This window comes from Acinonyx jubatus, chromosome B1 (genome assembly GCF_027475565.1).
Source record: "Acinonyx jubatus isolate Ajub_Pintada_27869175 chromosome B1, VMU_Ajub_asm_v1.0, whole genome shotgun sequence".
In the NCBI taxonomy this organism is placed as follows: Eukaryota; Metazoa; Chordata; class Mammalia; order Carnivora; family Felidae; genus Acinonyx; species Acinonyx jubatus.
Genome location: NC_069382.1, coordinates 99,768,568 through 99,783,004, shown reverse-complemented (window position 1 = coordinate 99,783,004; position 14,437 = coordinate 99,768,568). Strand labels below are relative to the sequence as shown.

At 34.7% G+C, this 14,437-nt stretch overlaps 1 protein-coding gene across 9 annotated transcripts in view; it reads left to right on the top strand.

Annotated features, from left to right (window-relative positions):
* Nucleotides 1–14,437, top strand: part of BLTP1 (bridge-like lipid transfer protein family member 1) — a 210,186-nt gene that overhangs the window by 125,810 nt on the left and 69,939 nt on the right. For 8 of the 9 annotated variants that reach the window (XM_027063867.2, XM_027063905.2, XM_053216998.1 and 5 more), the window contains 6 exons: nt 1,485–1,660; nt 4,964–5,139; nt 7,280–7,986; nt 8,396–8,641; nt 9,480–9,573; nt 11,529–11,579. In XM_027063867.2, the coding sequence (XP_026919668.1) occupies nt 1,485–1,660; nt 4,964–5,139; nt 7,280–7,986; nt 8,396–8,641; nt 9,480–9,573; nt 11,529–11,579 (1,450 nt within the window). The remainder of the gene's footprint in view (nt 1–1,484; nt 1,661–4,963; nt 5,140–7,279; nt 7,987–8,395; nt 8,642–9,479; nt 9,574–11,528; nt 11,580–14,437) is intronic. The other variant, XM_053216995.1, reaches the window with a different exon arrangement.

Genomic DNA, 14,437 nt, shown 5'->3' with positions numbered 1-14,437 from the left:
ATGTACCTACAATACAGAAAAATATTTTTAGTTTTTCCACATTCCTCAGATAAATAATAACTAGCATTCTTTTACTCTTTTTAGTAATTAAGTATTTAATTAAAATATTTAATTAAAATCTAAACAAGTACTAAGAGGAATTAAAATAAGATTCTTGCCCTTGAGGAGGAAACGAGGGCAATTTATTTTATTTTATTTTATGTTATGTTATGTTATTTTATTTTATTTTTATTTATTTATTTTTAAATTTTATTTATTCTGAGAGTGAGAGAGAGAGAGCATGTGTGCATGTGCATGAGTTGGGGAGGGGGGGCAGGAAGAGAGGCAGAGAGAGAGAATCCCAAGCAGGCTCCATGCTGTCAACCATGAGATCATGACCTGAACCAAGATCAAAAGTCAGATGCTTAAGTGAGCCACCCAGACACCCTGGCAGTTTGTTAATTTTAAAAGGGTGTGTGTAAATAGGAAGAAGACTGGCAGGGAATTCACAAAGAAATATTGGTGGCTATCTCCAGAAACAGAAGAGGTGCCACCCTTCGTTTTCTACTTTTTTTCTTTTTTGGGGGTGTTTTCCCAAATTTATTAGATGCATGTATTATTTTCTTGTAAAAAAATTTTTTTAAAGACTGTGAAATAGGCTTTGGTCCTTGTTACTGAGGGCAGGTGAAGTTAATCCATGTAACAGCAATTTGCATTGCTAACAAATTCTGTTCAGATAGAAAATAGGAAATTATGAAATGTGGTTGAAACATGACTATTTAGTTTTTTGGGGTTTTTTTTTTTGTTTTTTTTGTTTTTTTGCTGGTGTGTGGCGTACTTTTGAACCTGGAACTGATTCTAATTATGACTACATTCCAGTTCTTAGCATTGGCTCTTGGTTGAAGAAGAGAGAAGGATGATGCTTCCACCAGCTCTCAGTACTTTTCTAAAACTAGTCTCACTGCTGTGCAGTTTAAATTTTAAGAAAACCAGAAAAGAACATTTCCTCTTTATCATGCGTGGGTCTTTTGCCTGGGGAGCTAAAGGGTAAAGGGAGTACATAGGAAAAGAAATAGTGTCATTTTATTTTTCTTTTGCCTCAGGAAAGCATAGTTGGGAAGAAATTTATATGTGGGACTCTGTGACATCCATTGCTTTTATCCTACTGCTATCTATGACTGCTCCTCAGTGCAAAGCTGAGGGAATATCAAATGCTTTTCAAAGATATTCTAGCCATAAAATTCTGTACTTTGGACTGGTTCTAATACAGACTTCATGTATGAGGAAGACTAATATTTTCTGAAATTATAGTTTAATTTCATTTTTATTAGTAAATCATGCCTCTAAAATAACCTAAAAGTGCTGTTTTTTTTTTCTTCATTCAATTAAGATGGTCTGGTAATACTACTATAATACAGAGTTCATAAGTTTACTTTGCTGTGCCCTTTAAGTTGTTTTTATTTCCTCACAACTTAAGTTTTATTTTTGAACATTTACTCTGTTAGGTGTTGCACCCAATCTTCCTACGATACCCTCAGCCTCAGATTTCAACACTGTCTTATCTAGCGACCAGAATACTTTGGATGGAACGCATTCTCAGCATAGCACTAGTCAGGATGATGTGGCAGGTGTAGAAGAAGCCAACCAAGGGTTTCCTGCTGTGCAGCTTGCTGATGCACAGGTGAGCCAGTCTCTTTTTCCATAATTATAGTAATCCCTCATTAGGTGGTACTTAGCAGCTGGAACCACCAAGTCATGTGCACCTTGGAAATTCTAGGGCATATCTTTTTTTCTGTGCTTCTTTGCCTAAAGCCTTCATGCAAAAAAAGGAGGAACCTTTTAAAAGTACATGGGTTAATTATAAATGCAAATTTAGCACTTGTAGATGTTCATTAAACAGAAGAGTGGTATATAGTTATTAGTCTCATACAGTAACATCTTTGTTATTTGGAGATACAAATTGACCAAAACACATGACTAGAAAGCTAAATTTAACCATGTCATATAGAAGGCTATATTAAGTGCTATGTTAAGACTTTATTGAGTGAGCAGTTGGGAGGCGCTGAAGATTTTAAAGCAAGGAATAAAGTGACTAGAACTGTACATCTAGAAGAAATATTATATGGTAGCAATGTGTTAATGGATTGAAGTAGAGAACTATAGGTGAAAAAAATGAGTTATTGAAATAGTTCATGCAGTGGTAAATGAGGCTTTTAACATAGATGGTTGTGACTTTGATAAAGTGATGGTAAAATATTCTGGAGGTCTTTATTTAATTGATTAAAGGTAGGAGTGGACAGCAAAATCCTTTGACTATTTTGGTTTGAATGATCACAAGGCAAGTAGATGAGTGGGACTCATCTACTCAGCCACTTAGATGAGTGGCTACTAAGAGGTGTTATTTTTTCAGGATGAGAGAGACTCAAGCATAGTTAGATACTTAGGAGGAATTAGGAAGGTCCTGATCAGAAGAAGAAAAAAGAAGGGTAAACTGATAGAGCAAGATTCAGAGAGGGATGAGGAGTGTTGGAATTTACAGTCATTTATAGAGAGAGATGTTTTAGACATAAAAAAATACTTTTTTCCTCTGAGAATTTCCTCTGGGAAACTGAGAAGGCAGTAAGGACAGTTCACAGCTATACAGGTAAGTTTGCAAATTGGTAGCTTCAATTTTCTCTTACAGTAGAAGGTAATTTATGTTAAAAAATGTGTCAGGCACTTTAAAATTTTCCTGAGATTTACTTCTCCAGTATATTAGAGTAGTTTTTAGGGTCTTCATTTTCTTTTTTAATGGAGAGTGGGAAAATAAATAATTTTGTTATTGTTTTGGCCTATAGAATACATTAATTGTATTTATTAGTATTCAATGCATATTTTTAGAGATAACTATATTGTTTTAAAGACTCTAAAATCTACTAGAAACATGAATATTAAATAATACGGTAAAAAACTCTGTAAGGTAATTTAGATATGTGTAAACGTTGGAGTGAATATGGAAGAGAGCTTACCAAACAGACACCCTAAAAAGATTGTCAGATAGTGCTGAGGGCCTGGTTAAGAGTTTAGGTTAGTGTTAGGGTAGCAATGAATGCAATTATATCATCTCCTCTAATTGTTCCTAGCAGCTCAGCTATAGGAGTAGAAGATGATTGATCCAAAGCAGATATAGCAAGAAAAATGTGGTGATAAGATATAATAAACAATCTAGGAAGTTGGTGAAATGAAATTAAGCAAGATTATAGGGGAAAAGGAAGTCCTATAACTTTGGACTGAAGTGTTGGTTATCTTCATGGTCAAAGAAGTCATTCAGGATTATAAATTGGGATTGAAAAGAAACAGAAAATAATCAAAGTTTCTGGAATCAAAGTTTCTGATAGGTATGGAGCCATAAATAAATGACAAAGATTAGGAAAGAGGGTGGTTTGAACCTTAAAGAGGGTAGAGTTTTTCCATTAGAATGAACGAGCAAATCCAAGAGTAAAGGCAAGAAAGAATATCCCAAGCAAGTATAAAAGGGAGAAGAAATTTATCCCCAAAGTTCCAATCTACAGTAGAACTGTTTGAATTCTCTGTTCTAGTTCTTTAGTCCTTAGAAGAGTAGCCTTTCTTCCCAAGCACAAACAAATGAGATGTCCTAGAGGTAATTGAACATGTAGACTTGAGTCTTAATACATAAATTGCACTTGTCCATTTTAATGATAATATTTAACTTTCAGGAAAAGATCACTAAAGGAGAATGTACAGTTGAAAGGGTTAGGGGAGGGCAATGGAAAGCACTGGGTAGCACCTATATTTTATTATACTTAAAAAAAAAATTAATGTTTATTTTTGAGAGAGAGAGAGCACACATGAACGGAGGTGGGGGAGGGGCAGAAAGAAAGGGAGTCACAATCTGAAGCCAGCTCCAGGCTCTGAGCTGTCAGCAATCAGCCCGATGTGGGGCTTGAAACCATGAACTGAGTCCCATTTTCAGGGACTCATGGGGCTTGAACCCATGAGTTGAAGTCAGATGCTTAACCAACTGAGCCACCCAGGCGCCCCATAGATAGCACCTATATTTTAGATGTGGAAGGAGGGAAAGGAACCATGCACCAGAGAATAAGTAAATTGATTATAGTAATCAACTACTAAACAAATTAGTTGCTTCTGTTTGAGTTAGCTCTTCATGACTACAACATCAGTTAACAAGACATTTAATCAGAGTGATGTATTTCTATAAGCATGTGTAGTACTTAAAATATAAAGGAAGTTTTTTGTCAGGAAATAAATATTAAATGACTGTTATAACCAAGTGATACCATTTAAAAATAGGTCAGATATTCATAACATATGAAACATTTTTATATTAACATAAGATGTTGATAAGCTATTCTAATACCACATTTTTATGGAAACACAGTATACATGCCTTTTTTAAAAACAGGAAGTAGAATGATTTAAACTAGTTCAGGGGCGCCTGGGTGGCTCAGTCGGTTAAGCGTCCGACTTCGGCTCAGGCCATGATCTCACGGTCCGTGAGTTCGAGCCCTGCGTCGGGCTCTGTGCTGACAGCTCAGAGCCTGGAGCCTGTTTCAGATTCTGTGTCTCCCTCTCTCTCTGCCCCTCCCTTGTTCATGCTCTGTCTCTCTCTGTCTCAAAAATAAATAAACGTTAAAAAAAATTAAAAAAAAAAAACAACAAAAAACTAGTTCACAATTTTATTTTCCTTGTACTTTCAGACACTCAGGCAGGTTGGAGGAATCTTCTTCCTTGTGATTAACTTGAAAATGAGTGGCACACAAGAGGTGCTCAAAAATACTGTTAAGTTTTAAGTAAAATTAGAGCTTAACATTTTTTGTACAAGTCCCCCCCCCCTCCCCGCCCCCTGCCTTTTTTTGCTTCACACTGTGGTAATAATATATGTATTCAGATAGGATAAGAAAAAAGCCACAGTAAATGATGGATTATAAATTAAGCTAATTAATGAATGTGTTATGTCTTCCAGGTTGTTTTTAAACCTCTTCTGAGTCATACAGGGATTCAGTCACAGGATGCGATGCCACTCTGCTACCGAATGTACTTTGGAGAACACCTTTCATTTTCAGGGACTTTGGACTGCCTTAGAGCAGATATTGTGGATTCAGACACAGCCAAAGAGAGAAAAGGCAAAAGAGCAAGAAGGTGTCTTGTGTTATTGATCTTTTTGTGTAAAATTTTGTATATAGGTTATAATACCTTTTTTTTTAATTTCGTTTTCCTCTATGCTAATGAGAAACTATTTTTAATATCTTAATGAGAAGGTAATTTCCACTTGTCAAAAACAGACTTATTTTATTTTTTTTTTTAATTTTTTTTTTTTTCAACGTTTATTTATTTTTGGGACAGAGAGAGACAGAGCATGAACGGGGGAGGGGCAGAGAGAGAGGGAGACACAGAATCGGAAACAGGCTCCAGGCTCTGAGCCATCAGCCCAGAGCCTGACGCGGGGCTCGAACTCCCGGACCGCGAGATCGTGACCTGGCTGAAGTCGGACGCTTAACCGACTGCGCCACCCAGGCACCCCAAAAACAGACTTATTTTAATAACCTGTTGATTTTATAGATCAGGAGGCCTATTTTTAGGTGTAGTTTTGTACCATGTTAGCACATGTATGTGGGTTAGCCAAAGTACATTTGCTGTATATATACTCAGAATGTGTTTACTATTGCAGTAGTTGATTTTTATGGTCTTATACATTGTAATTTTATATATCTTACTTACAATTATTACTAACTTTGCATAGACTTTTAGTATTTTCTATTAGATACAGAGTAGAAGTTATATTTAAAGTATAGCCATCGGAAACAAATACATAAGAATGCTGAATGTAACATGGTGAAAGTTAAGAACTACCTTTTACTTTCATTCTTTATATTATCAGAGATAGTTCTTCAATTTCTTTACTGCTTGAATAGGAAATATTATGCTCACTAATAAGATTTGACTAATCTTTTGTGAACTTGGAATTTTACTTTGAGTAGGTCTCACTAATGGATATAGGAATCATAGAATATGGACATACATGGCATTTGTGACAAGTTTTGCAACATTCTTGGTTTGATCCAATTTGTGTTTTTGCAGGGTGGTAAATTAAAAGTAAAATGCACTAAAAAAAGCAAAATGCCCATGTATCCAACATATGGCTAAATGAAAAATGTTTTCCATATGAAATATTCTATTTAAAATTTTAAATAATTTGACAAAATCAGTTTAAACATTTTTATGAAATTTTTTTTTAGATTTTTTTTTTAGTGTTTATTTTTGAGAGAGAAAGAGAAAGCGTGAGTGGGGGAAGGGCAGAGAGAGACGGAGACACAGAATCTGAAGCAGGCTCCAGGCTCTAAGCTGTCAGCACTGAACCTGATGCAGGGCTCGAACTCACAAACCACTAGATTATGACCTGAGCTGAAGTGGGACGCTTAACCAACTGAGCCACCCAGGTACCCCTATGGAAATTTATTAATAGAAAAATATAGCTTTCTTATGTTTTGTTTCAGGTCTAGATATCTGAGGATTTTCTAATGACACAGGAATATGGAAATTGCATTGTCTTTTCTATTAAATATAGGACAGTCCTTGCTTTTCACAGTAGAGTGGTACCATAACAATGACTGTGCAAGCTGAAGCACCACAAAGTGACCTTAATGATTATTAAGATTAGTGGGGAGGGACACCTGAGTGGCTCAGTCGGTTAAGTGTCTGACTTCAGCTCTGGTCATGATCTCACGGTCTGTGGGTTTGAGCCCTGCGTCGGGCTCTGTGCTGACAGCTTATAGCCTGGAGCCTGCTTCTGATTCTGTGTCTCCCTCTCTCTCTGCCCCTCCCCTGCTCATGCTCTGTCTCTCTCTCTCTCAAAAATAAAGATTAAAAAAAAAATTAAATGAAATGAGATTAAATATGTAAACAATATATTTGACAGAGGTGGGGAGAGGTTGGCTAAGGGAGGTACCCTAATCGACCTATAATTAACTTTAAATTCCAATACCATTGGGGTGCATTATCACATTGGTAAGAAAAAATGTTTTATTACTTCACTGAAATAATTAACATAAATTTGATTTTAACTAGTCAGTTGTGGAATAAGATCAAGGGAGAAGACGAATTTTCCAACTTATAAAAAATTGGCCTAGTGAATAATAACTTGAGCTCTTGCTTAAAATTATCTAAATGGCTTATAACGTGTTTTACCTTGGAGATTTTTTGCTAATAAATAAAGATTGTGCAGCTCTGGAAAAAAGGAAATAAAACCTTGCCATTTTTTTCTTTTTTTCTCCATTTTTAGGCAAGGTCATGTGAATCTTCCTCCACTTGAATTCAAACCAGCATTAATGTTGGAAACCTTTAGCATCAGTGCTGTTGTAATGGAAAAGTCTGTTTGCACCCCTCAGAACTCTACCAGTGCTCTTTCTTTTCATGATCTCAACAAGCGTTATTATAATACCTTTCACTGTAACTTTACAATTTCTTGTCAGTCAATAAGCCAGCATGTAGATATGGCTTTGGTTCGTCTTATTCATCAATTTAGCACCATGATAGATGACATCAAAGCGACTCAGACTGACATTAAACTTAGCAGATACACAGCTGGATCAGCTTCCCCAACACCCACCTTCAAAACCAGAAAACATCGGGATTTTCGCTCATCTGACTTCAGCCGCAGTTCTAGAGGAAGTCTGAATGGTGGCAATAGAGTAAACAATGCAAAGAACAAACGGACCAACAATGAAAATAACAAAAAGGAATCTCGAAACAAAAATTCGTTAGGAAGATCTGAAAGAAGAACTTCAAAAGTGTCCAGGAAAGGTTCAAAAGATGTGGTGGACCATATGACTATTCATATGGATGACTCCGATTCAATCACAGTGTCAGAACAAAGTGAGCCTTCGGCTGAGTGCTGGCAGAATATGTATAAATTACTTAACTTCTATTCACTTATCTCTGATCCAACAGGAATATTGGAAAAATCTTCAGAAACATTTGGACCAGCAGGTAATGAATATTTTAATATTAAAAATATTTCTTTTTAGAGTAGCAATAATACTTAAACAGATAGGTGCTTTCTCAATGTTATAAGTAGATCATTGAAATGCCAAAGACCTGACAATCACCCATGGAAAAAAAATAGTAATGGCAGTCAGATAATTTGCCTTCCCATTTCCCGTCCTTTCTACCCTGATACAATATGGTCTTAAAGATTCAGATATACCTACTTTCCAATATCTGACTCTATTATTTATTTTCAATGTGATGATTGGAAATTGTTGAAAACGTTAAAAAATCATTTTGGTGAAGAAGAGGGCTGGTTTGGCATGTGAAGAAAGGTAAGATGATGTTTGGAGTGTCCTTCCATGTCACAGTTTTCATAGCTAAATCTGTATGTTTTTGTTTATTTATAAAGGAGTTCGGAGCCCTACAGAGCCAACATGTAAAGTTGTGTTTGAGAATGAACAAGACAATAACAGTTTGACTAAGACACAGAGGAAACGTAGCTTGGTAACTTCTGAACCTCAGCATGTTACTCTAATCGTGTTTGGGATTGGCATGGTGAACCGCACACACCTGGAGGCAGACATTGGTGGGCTAACAATGGAATCAGAGCTGAAGAGGATTCATGGCAGCTTTACACTTAAGGAAAAAATGAAAGGTATGACGATGTCCTAACACTGTAGTCCTGCTCTTCTGAAAAAAGCCAATGCCATGTCTCCGAAATTTCCAGTTGGCAACTTTTCTTTTTTTTCTTTTCTTTCTTTTTTTTTCTTTTTTTTTTTTTCAGAAAATAACTTTCCCATTTATATGGATCAAGAGTGCCAGTTTATATAGTTTCTGTTCCTATTCTTTTTTAATTTTCCAAGTTTTCTGCACTAAGTATTACTTCTGAGACTTAAAATGTCATAAGGCTAGGGGCGCCTGGCTGGCTCAGTCCATAGAGCATCCAACTCTTGATCCCAGGATTGTGAGTTCAAGCCCCACATTGGGCTTGGAGCCTGCTTAAAAAATAAATCTATAAATAAATAAATAAATAGCCATTAGGCTCTTTAATACACGAATGGCATATTGAACTGTGTATTTAGCATTATTTCTAGTTTTGACATATAATATGTATGTATGAGTACATAGAAATAAAAACTTTGAGGTGCCTGGGTGGCTCAGTCAGTTAAGCATTTCGGCCTAGATTATTATCTCATGGTCATGAGACTGAGCCCCATGTCATGCTCCACACTGGGCATGGAGGCTGTTTAAGATCATCTCTGTCCCTCTCCCTCTGCCCCTCCCCTGCTCACGCTCTCTTGCTCTCAAAGGAAAAAAATAAAAAACCTTCACTAAAAGGTTTTTAAAAGTAGTTCTGAAGTAATTTAAATTTTATTATACATAAAACTTTTAAATTATCTTTCATCATTGAGCATATTATGAATAAAATGCAATTTTAATACAAAGTACAATTATTTCCAGAAATCATATAATTCTTTTTTCTTACATTTAAGATGTTTTACATCAAAAGATGACTGAGACATGTGCCACTGCTCATATTGGTGGGGTTAATATTGTGCTGCTTGAAGGGATTACACCAAATATACAGTAAGTGTGTCATTTTTTCATTCTTTTCTTAAACTTGTTTAGTTTTATAGTATAGGAAACTTAAAATTCACTGGATGAATTCCATACCTGCTGAGTTTTGAGATTTATATGCATTATGTTCCCAGATACTGTGATTTTGTCATTAAGGATATCACCGCATGAAATGTTTTCAAAAAAATACTTTTTTCCCATTTTACAATTGGTGTGCTACTCCTCGCCCCCACCCCTCCAAAAAACTGACTCCTCGTACGTTGTAAGAATGTCTAACAAGAAAAAATGATTACAACACAAATTTCAGTTAGACATACAACCTGCAAAAACTCACATGATTCAAATAGTTAAAACAAAATTTTAGTCAAAGAATATAAACTGTCTCTTGATTTTATGTTAAGTAATTATCACTCAAATTCGTGCTGGGTTTCAAAACTGTCTTGCCATTTTTTCACTTAAAGAATTTAACACTAGAAAGCCTATGAGACTCTTGTAATAATATAGGTAAACTTTTCATAGTGGGTATACCATACCATATCACTTTTCTTTTGATTCTTTGCTCTTAACCTTTTTCTTTATAAGTTCTGCTTTTGGGTCTGTTCAGAATTCTTCTGATAATGATTACCTTTATATACAATATATTCAGATCATTAATCTATTATCAGTATATTTAAGTGTTGACTTTGTTCATACACTTGGGAGTATACCTTAATTCTTAACTTCTCAGTGGAGCAGCTTTATGCTGTAACAACAAAATATGCTTTGATAATTTAAGTCAGATTTTGAGAATTTGTTCTTTCTAAATATTATAACTACTTAATGTTCTATCATTTTATAGTAAATCTGTTGTGCTAAATACTGACTAAGTAGAGGATTTCGTTCAGCTTTATGAAAATTAAATATTAATCATATATTGATGAGTTACAGTTCTATTCATATTTTACATACGGGTAATGTGATAACGGTCTTGGAGAACATTTCCTTGAAATGGATGTACAAGGCTTGCTGGAGTAGTTTGGATCTGTAAATCAAGAACCAAAGAGTATATTTCTATATTATAGCTGCCTAAGTGGTCCAGATTGCATTTCCTAAGCAGTCTAGAAAGACCAGGAAATTCAAGTAGTTATGACAGACAAGATCTTTTCTGATCATTCAGTGTGGGAGAAGGGGTCTTATGATGTACTAATTGCAATCTTAACAAGTAGCTACTGTGAACCAGGAGCCTCACATAGATTATTTTATTTAATCCTAGCCACAGTCCTGTCAACTCGGGTGGTTTTATCCCAGTTTACAGAACAATAAATTGAGATTCAGAGAGATAAAAGTGTTTGCCTAAAATGCTTAAAATCCTATAGTCCGTAAGAAGAGTTGTCTGAACCTGTGCTGCTGCTAAATGTCATTACAGACCTTCAGTTCCAGGATTCCTTTGCTGGCTCTAAATTTAAAGTACCATGGTTTACTTTAACCAGTGCAGCAAATAAAACAAATTTCTTCAGTTGTCTCAGGTGTTTTATTTACTCTAGCTTCCTGAACCTTTTATCTCTGTTATCTCTTAAGGGCTTCAAATAGCCTCTAGACTTACAAAAGTATTTAGTATTTTTACTAGTACATAGTATTTATAAAAGAGATTTTTAAAAGAATTATTATATAGCTATATTTCTTGCCTTTAGGAAAAAAAAGGCAAGATGCCTCAACTTTTTTTTTTTTTTGAAAAATAAATGTTACTGTTCACTGCCAAACTATAGTAGTTTTAAGACTTTCTCGATTTATTCTTCGTTGTTCATTTCTGATTTCAATTAAAGGGAAATGAAACTTAAAAAGTTGAAAAGTTTCTGTGAGGGAAAAATTTTAATGCGGGAAATAAGTAAAGTCCAGATGATTGGTCATACTGTAACTAATTTATGTATGAATGTTTATTTGCTTCCTTTTTGTTTTCCTGCTTTCTCTTGAATCTTCATCTGTAGACTGGAGGATTTTCCTACATCTCCTACAAGCACAGCCAAACAAGAGTTTCTGTATGTCCTATTATTTTTTCTCCCCCATGGGCTTTCTGATTAACATAGTATTGAATAGTTTAAAAGAAATACTTAGATTATCTGCATGGCTGTGAATGTATGTAGTTAGTTTTTATTTTGTAGCTTTAATGTAGATCCTTTTATAGATTAAAGCTTACTGACATTCAAGGAACAAACACAAAGAGGTAAGAGCTACCTTTTGGTAATTCACACATTATTTTGTTGGCGAAAGATTTTAACACTGTAGTTATGTGTTGATTGTGCTTTTTTAAGATGCCTCATTGTTAAAATTTATATTATCATAAATCTTTAAGGTTTGATGTGATAATAGAAACTAAAAAATTTCACTTGCAAAAGAGTTTTCACTAATTGCAAAAATAATTATTAAAACATTAATGTATGAAAACATCTACACATCTCAACTTTATAATTTTGCTTTTAAGGTGAAGAGAATTTACTACTCTGTTGACAGATTTTATGTATGGTTTTCAGTATAGGTACTTTTGTATTTTGAGTGGCTTGATTTGACCCATGTATATCTGATATCTAGTTGGTGTTTTTAATTAATTAATTAATTTATTTATTTATTTATCTTTATTTTTGAGAGAGATACAGACAGAGTGTGAGCAGGGGAGGGACAGAGAGAGAGAGAGAGAGGGAGACGCAGAATCCGAAGCAGGCTCCAGGCTCTGAGCTGTCAGCACAGAGCACGAAGCAGGGCTCAAACTCTAGAAAGTGAGTTTGTGACCTGAACCTAAGTCAGATACTTAACCGACTGAGCCAGCCAGGCGCCCCCTGGGTGCTTTAAGTAATTATTACATGAGTCTTACATAGGGGTGGAGATAGAGTAGAGATAATGAAGCCCCAAAGTAAATCCTCAAATTATTCACTCAGCCTGTTGGAAATACAAGGATGGGGCCTGTATTTAAGACCCAATAGCCTGGACTCAGGAAATAATGGAAGATGAGGAAAAAAGCCCTTGCCTCATTAGGCACTGTGGTCGTTGTAGCTGTCACAGTGGATCTATCAGAACCTTGTAAAGGTAGACTGCCATTGTCAATTAATTCTTTTTTTTTTTTTCCAATGAATTCTTTAACAAGATTCCTTGGTCACTTGCCATGAATTTTTTATGTATATGAGGCATGCCTCGCGTGCTACAAGTTTTTATAGTCTTCTCTTTAGAGAGATTTTGACCACTTCTTTCTTGTTTAAAAGTTTTATATAATATGACCTAGCTTAAGTGACACCCCTCTTCAAGAATTAAAATTATGAATAGACAGCTCATTTCAGGTCTTCATTCTGGGTCTCCTTATGTCTTTAACATGCAGTTTGACTGGAGTTAATCAGACATCCTCTACAGTTTTTTGGCTCAGTTTGATCAGGATAGGTCTATCATGTTGTCCAGCTTAGAAGAATACCACTCACACTGTAAATGGGGGGCATCATTTACATAGACTACATTGTAAACGGGGCCCTCTGGCATTGAACAACACAGAACACCTGAAGTCCTTAACATCAGAACTTTCACTGGAAATATCATAGTAGGATCCACAATAGGAGAGCATTCAGCTCCATTAAGTTTCCACTCTTACTTTTGCTGCACAAGTGAAATTCCAGTGTTCTAAATGTGCTTATATATGGTTATATGTACTTATATAATTGAAAGTAAGATAGGTGTAGAATTTTACTATCATGATAACAAGACACATTTTTTTGTATGTTTAGTTTAATTCAGTAGATGGTTGCTGTTCACAAGTAGAAAGCCATTTGCATTTTAGCACCATCTGAGTGTTCTGGCTTATGTTGAAATTAAATTTAAAATAAAATCTCATTGATGATAAAAGTAGCTTTATTTATTATAATATTTAAGAAAATATTCCATTCAGTAACTAGTCAGTTTCCCAGAGTTTACTCTCATGCTGGCTAGACCAATTTTATAGATAACTTTTTTTTTCTAGTCAGTGAGAGTATCTGAGAAATAGTTGCCTTTGTAGAAGAAAGCAATATAGTTCTCCAGTAATCATTCTTGAATTTTATATAATACTTGGATTTCACTGTCTGTAAATAATCAACACCTCTGATAGAGCCATTGTTATACTTCTCGAGGTTTATTTTAATAGAAGTTAAATGTGATTAATTGATTTGTTAGATCCTTGAGACTATAAATAAATTCTCAGTTTATCCTCTACAGCCTAAGTAGAGATAAATGAATGTGAACTAAACTGTGGTTAATATGAAATTTGTTTTATGTGTTGTTTCGCTAAATTAAAAATTAAGTTATTCAATAATTTTATAATTTAATGTATTATTTATTTATAATTGGTTATAATTAAAGTAATTACTTAATATCAAAAATAACTTAATAATTATTAAATTATTGTCAAGAATCCTTTGCCCATGTGAAAGATAATATTTATATTATAAATATAATTATATATAAAGCTATAATTTTACTAACTGGGCCTTTAATGGTGCAGTTCATGAGCCTTTCCATTGTGTACATCAGACTGCTTCATAATGGCTTCTACATACATGACTTAACACATGTTATCTGTGGAATTCCACAGCTATAATGTTAGACATTCCTGTGCTGTACTTCTTTCTGCCCCTTCATTTTACAAAATTCAGTGAGTGCATACCATGTTGAAGGCACTGTTGTAGGCATTGGAAGGGAGAACCAGAAATCAAGAAAGATAATATCTCTGCTTTATGTCTGTATCAGTAAGGCTTATTAATTTTTAACTAAGTAGTAGTTACTTATTATGAATTGGAATTCTATCATTTCTTTGCCACTTATTGAAAATTTGAAAAATGGAAAATGCAAGTTAAGTTTCTTCCTTCCTATTAATTTTTTTCAA